We start from the raw sequence: 6000 nt of genomic DNA, 5'->3' as shown, positions 1-6000 counted from the left end.
ACCAAAAGCCAAGATATAAAATAAAAACAAGCTTACTAAAGTTTGCCGAGGTCTTTCTGGAAAGTGTGGGGCATACAAACCCCAGGGAACAGACTCGCAAAGGTCAAGACTGGCTTCTGATGATGGGATAAGGGAAGACTACTTACCCACACCGTCTCACTAAACAAAACAGCATCCGAATGCACCCAAGACTTGGGGAGCATCTGGGGAAGAATGGAAGGACCAGAGGTTTACCGTGGACCAATCAACCCCAACAATCAACAACGTGGGCCAGGGACTGGCTATCTTTACAGAGGCTGCACCACCCAGAACCCTTCGCCTGGTCAGGTCACTTCATTATTTTTGTATTAACTTGTTCCTCTTTATCTTATTTTCTTCATTCTTTGCACATTCCACACATGTAAACAACGTATGTTATTTATATCAACCAGGACTCGCTGCCCCTACCACGACTTCAAGTCTGCGACGACGCGGCGTGCACGCGCGCTCCAGACCCGGGCGCTTTCAGCCGGGCGGAGCGTGCGTGCGCGCCCTCGGTCACGCGCACGCGCGCGTCTCCGCCGGTAGCTCCCTCCCTCCCCCGCCCTCCCGTTCCCGGGCGGCGGGTCTGAAGCGGCGGCGCTATGAGCTGGCCGGCCGCCCCCGGCTCGGGGCTGTGAGGCGCTCGGGGCCGGGGTGCGCGGAGGCGCGGCGGGCGGCGGACGCTCCTGCTCGGCGGCGGCCATGCGCGCGGGCCGGGGCGACGTCCCGGGGACCGGCGGCCTGAGGGCCCCGCCGCCGCCGCTGCTGCTGCTGCTGCTGGCGCTGCTGCCCGCCGCCGCCCCACGGTCCCCGGCCCTGGCCGCCGCTCCTGCGGGGCCCAGCGTGAGCCTCTACCTGAGCGAGGACGAGGTGCGCCGGCTGCTCGGTGAGTGGCGCCGCTCCCGGGGCCTCGTGAGCCCGCGGTGCTGCCGCCCGCCCGCGCGCGCTCCCTCGCCCGCTCTCGCCGCAGCCTCTCTGCGCGTGTCACTCTAGGCCGCGGAGCTCCGGAGTCTCGGAGTCGGCGCTTCGGACTTGGGTGGCCGTCCCTTAGCTTGCTGTGGGTGGCCCAGAGGCCACGCTGCTGCGCGCGTGCTCTCTGGTTAGCGAGTGGGGCAAGGTGAGCCGGGCGCCCCGGGTGTGTGGCATCCTGCACACCTTAGGCCGACCGGACCTGCAGCTTTGAGGTTGGGCTTGGGGGTCGTTGAGTGTGACCTGGGGCTGCAATTCCAGGCCACTCGCCTGCTCTGCAGACCCAGGAGCGAGAAGTTTGCTTTGGGTCGGTCGGTGGTTGCATTTACCTGGTTAGCTCCGTTGTGTGGGAGTCCGTTTGGAAAATGATTCCTCCCCCTTCGTTTGGAACTTTGGATTCGGAAGGTCAGCCCTTCAAGGAAGGCCTGACCAGCCATCAGAAGGAAGTCTCTGGTTGTTGACCATACCCAACTTTCACCTTTTGTGCATTAAGGCAGTCCTCTTGGTCTCAGGGTGTGGCGTTTCTGAGTGGAGTGTAGGAACTGAAAAGTTCGCCTCCTAAACATCCATTTCTGTCACTTTTATTTTAGTGGGCGCGCATGTTTCTCTCTCTCCCTCCTTCTCTCTCTCTCTTTCTCTCTCTGTGTGTGTGCGTTAGAGGAGTTTCTTTTCTCTCTCTCTGTCTCTCTCTCTCACAGGGATTCTGTGTAGCCCGGGCTGTTCTGGAACCCACTATGTAGACCAGGTTGGCCTCGAGCTCACAGGCCAGCCTGGTAGTGTGTTAGTGGAGTTTCTTGAGGTCTTGTTGAGAGAGCTCAGCATCGGAATGAAATTGCTTTTAGCAGACTGTTTAGATTTTGCTATACGTGTGGGTTCGTATTCTAACCAAAGAGGACTTGTGTTTTTGTAACGTCCTGTCTTAATCCTCCTTATAGACTGAATTTCGTCTAGCAGAATTGAAACTGCATCTCAGTTGCTCTTGGAACATGGGAGAAGGGCTTAAGAAAAATGACGATTTGTAAAGCAACTCCTAGGCTAGGCATGCTGTTGTAAAGTGTTGTTGTTGTTGAAAGAACTTACACAGTTGTGACTTTATCAACATGCACTTCCTCTTCTCCTGTCTCAGCCTGGATGGAAGTGGGGGACAAAAACAGCTAGCTGCAGACATGGACCGAGTGCTTACAAGTATGTAGATATGCTGCACATTAGGAGCTTGCTTTATTTATTTATTTTTGTGTGTGTACCAGGATGTGTTTGTTGTGTGGAGGTCAGAGGACAACTTGAGGGAGTAGCTTATCCCCTTCCACAATATGGGTCCTAGGACTTGAGCTCAGGTGATCCACTGTGACTTCTAGCACCTTTATCTGCTGAGCCATCTTGCTGGGGAGCAGTGTAAACTTATACATGTTGCTTCTTCTCAGTTTCTTATTATCCAGTGGGGTAAAAATGTCACTGGAGATGAGGAAAGTGAGGCTTTAAATAACTTGCTTGAGGTGACATGGCTTATTTCATACATTACATATATAGTTTATGCCCACACAAAACAGTGTTTGCTGGCTGCAGACTAAGTTTAAGGCATGACGATATTGTGTATATAGAAGTTTGATTATGGCCTGTTAGAAAAGAGACCACTGCTCATTAGTACTTGAAGTGATTCCTTTGTAGCCAGGAACTGATTTTCTTAGGATTGATGAGCTCTCGACTATGCTCACTCCGGCGAGTGAGCAGTGTGTGATGTGGAGGTGGGGAGCTTGCCTCCTAGTTCTCTCTCATCCACCCTGAGGTATTATCTGCCGAGCAAACTGAGTTGACCTATTAGGGTAGCGTCTAAATCTTCATCTACCAGAGCTTGGGCCTCTTTCTGTCCCTTAATGTCACATGCAGAGGCGCTGCCTTTGAAGGATTCTCTGGCTTTGTCTGGGTGGCACAGAGTAAGAAGTGGGATGTCTGCAGGGCCTCCTGAACGTGGCTGTTATGGTGTGCACTACTTGGAATAGTGCGTTCCTACATATTTTCAAATGCTTACATGGTTGAATGCCTTCCAAAAGCTTAGATAAGCTAATCTTCATTTCAGAGCGTTTCTAAGACAGTGGGTTCAGAATGCCAAGTAAAAACTTAGACCTCAGTAGTGACAACTTTATATGTTGAACTAGTCATGCTTGATAGAAGTGGTTTTAATTCAGTCACTACAAGCACACAGCAAAAAAAAAAAAAAAAAAAAAATCCAAAGCAAAAGAGGGCTTAACCCAGAAGCTGTCGGTACCCTCCCTGCCGTTGGCCCTTTTGTTCTGTGGGCCCCACTCCCCCAGTGGTCATAGTTCTCTCAACTGTTCTCTTTATTTTTTCCTTGTTTTTCTTTTGAATTTCTACACCAGAGTGGAATGAGCATTTGTCTTCCAGAATCATTCCTATAAACCATACTTTCCAATGCAGTTTTTAAAAAAAATCTTTAAATGATTTATTTTTATTTCATGTGCATTCAAGTATATGAGAGTGATGGATCCCCTGGAACTAAAGTTACGGACAGTTGTGAGCTGCCACGTGGGATGCTGGGAATTGAACCTAGGTCCCTCTGGAAGAGCAGCCAGTGCTCTTAACCTCTGAACCCCTCCAGTGCATTTTAAAGCCAGAAGTCAGTATTGATAATACTGTATACAAATACATTGTCCTTGTCTGAATTGAATAGAAACTGGCCACTCCACCCCCACCCCATTTTTTGTTTCCCCAGGAGCAAAGAGTTGGATTTTGAGCTTTTCTGATTAGTCTGCCTTGTGTCTGTGCCCGTATTCCCTCAGGTACATGCTGAGTGCTTTTGATTCCCCCCTATTCCCAACCCTCCTTCCAGGTAGCGTTTCAGGACATCTGTTAGTTCCATTGCATTTCTCCTAGTGATGTCTTGATTTAGTGTCCTCCACACTCTTGCTTCAGGCTGGACAGTAGCACTTTGTGCCTCCTCTGTCCTCTTTTGGTCTCATGCCCTCTGCTTTCTTGATTTGCTTTCCTTTGCTGATTGTGTATATCCTCAGCACAGTCCTCAGAATGGTGGGATGCATGGGGAGGAGAAGTTATTTGAGGCCCAACATGTCTGAACATTTTCATTTTATCCTCGCACTTTGTAGACAGTCTGACTGGCTTTAGAATTTTAGATTTTTGTTTATAATCCTAACGGTATTTTTTCTTGTAAGAATTTCAAATAAAAGATCTGAAATCATTTTTAACCTCCCACCCCACACACAGTTTTTAGACTTTCAGAGTGTTTTCCTCTGGCATTGTAAAGTGTTTTGTGTGTTTGTTTGTTGAGACAGGGTTTCTCTGTAGCTTTGGAGGCTGTCCTGGAACTTGCTCTGTGGACCAGGCTGGCCTCGAACTCACAGAGATCTGCCTGGCTCTGCCTCCTGAGTGCTGGGATTAAAGTGTGTGCCACCACCGCCTGGCAGTATTCTGAAGTTTTATAAGCAAGCATTTGGGTTCATTTGTTAATCTGGATGCAAAGTCTTCCAATTTTGGGAGGGTCTGTTCACTTTTTAAAAATATTTATTTATTATGTATACAATATTCTGTCTGTGTGTATGCCTGCAGGCCAGAAGAGGGCACCAGACCTCATTACAGATGGTTGTGAGCCACCATGTGGTTGCTGGGAATTGAACTCAGGACCTTTGGAAGAGTAGGCAATGCTCTTAACCACTGAGCCATCTCTCCAGCCCTCTGTTCACTTTTTAAATAATATCCTATGCCTTATTTTTTCCCATATATTTTTTTCTGAGATGGCTGTCCTGTGTCTATTGAGTCTCCAAGTTGATCTTGAAGTTTTCTTATGTTACCTTTTATTTCTTTGTAATGAAGCTAGTAGACAGAGAGTTTTCCCTTTCATTTAAAAAATATTTGTAAGTTTTAGGATTTTTGTTCTCTATATTTCATTGTGTCTTATGAGTATGTCATTTTCATTTTTATTAGAGGTGTGTATTACTTTTCTTTTTCTTTTTTTGGCCTTTCTGTTTCAGTTCTGTTTATGGTCATAGATGGATGATCCTTGGCTTTGTTAGTAGGAGTGAGATGCTGGGATTGACAGGAGAGATGTGGATGAGTCCTGATGTCTGCTGGAATTGACAGGAGAGATGTGGATGAATCCTGATGCCTCCTGGGATTGACAGGAGAGATGTGGATGGGTCCTGGTGTCTGCTGGAATTGACAGGAGAGATGTGGATGAGTCCTGGTGTCTGCTGGAATTGACAGGAGAGATGTGGATGGGTCCTGATGTCTGCTGGAATTGACAGGAGAGATGTGGATGAATCCTGATGCCTCCTGGGATTGACAGGAGAGATGTGGATGGGTCCTGGTGTCTGCTGGAATTGACAGGAGAGATGTGGATGAGTCCTGGTGTCTGCTGGAATTGACAGGAGAGATGAGGATGAATCCTGATGCCTCCTGGGATTGACAGGAGAGATGTGGATGGGTCCTGATGTCTGCTGCAGTGCAGATGGACTTTGTGCTGGAAGCCTGTCCAAAACACCAGAGTTTGTATCCAATTAGGGTTCTGCTCAGTGTCGGTAAAGAAGCCTCTGGAAACTTCCTGTCTCTGGAATGCTGGGTGATAAATCAGCTGTCAGGATTTGGACTACCTGGCTGGGGGAGGAATGGAAGTTTTCACCCTTTGGGTTATAGGCTTTGACTACTGGCTATAAAATCCCCTCCCTTTTGGCTCTATTTCCTTGACCTTGGGTCTCTTGCTGAACCTGGGGACCTGCAGCTTTGAGTATTTGCAGAGTGGCTCCTTCCTTGTGAGTCCTGACTTCCGGGCAGCCTTTGGTACCTCCTAGGTACACATCTAGAACTGAGCCTTTGAAGGATCATGAGGTTGTGATCTCCTCTACCTGCTTTCCATCAGCAAAAGTTTGCTAAAATATATGATATTTTCCTCTTCCTATCTTGGCTTGATATATGCGGTTCCTTTACTGTCTAAAGCCTTGAGACGTTCTTAGCTGTGTAATGGCAGCTAAGCTTGGTCCTTAC

General features: G+C 48.5%; 1 protein-coding gene across 2 annotated transcripts in view; it reads left to right on the top strand.

Moving 5' to 3' along the window:
* The first annotated feature begins 580 nt into the window (after positions 1 to 580).
* Ryk (receptor like tyrosine kinase) overlaps positions 581 to 6000 on the top strand; it is an 80447-nt gene continuing 75027 nt past the window's right edge. For both annotated transcript variants that reach the window (XM_075964840.1, XM_075964839.1), the window contains exon 1: positions 581 to 907. In XM_075964840.1, the coding sequence (XP_075820955.1) occupies positions 724 to 907 (184 nt within the window). In that variant the 5' untranslated portion in view covers positions 581 to 723. The remainder of the gene's footprint in view (positions 908 to 6000) is intronic.

Source organism: Microtus pennsylvanicus, chromosome 3, assembly GCF_037038515.1.
Source record: "Microtus pennsylvanicus isolate mMicPen1 chromosome 3, mMicPen1.hap1, whole genome shotgun sequence".
NCBI lineage: Eukaryota > Metazoa > Chordata > Mammalia > Rodentia > Cricetidae > Microtus > Microtus pennsylvanicus.
This window is presented reverse-complemented; position numbering and strand designations above follow the sequence as displayed.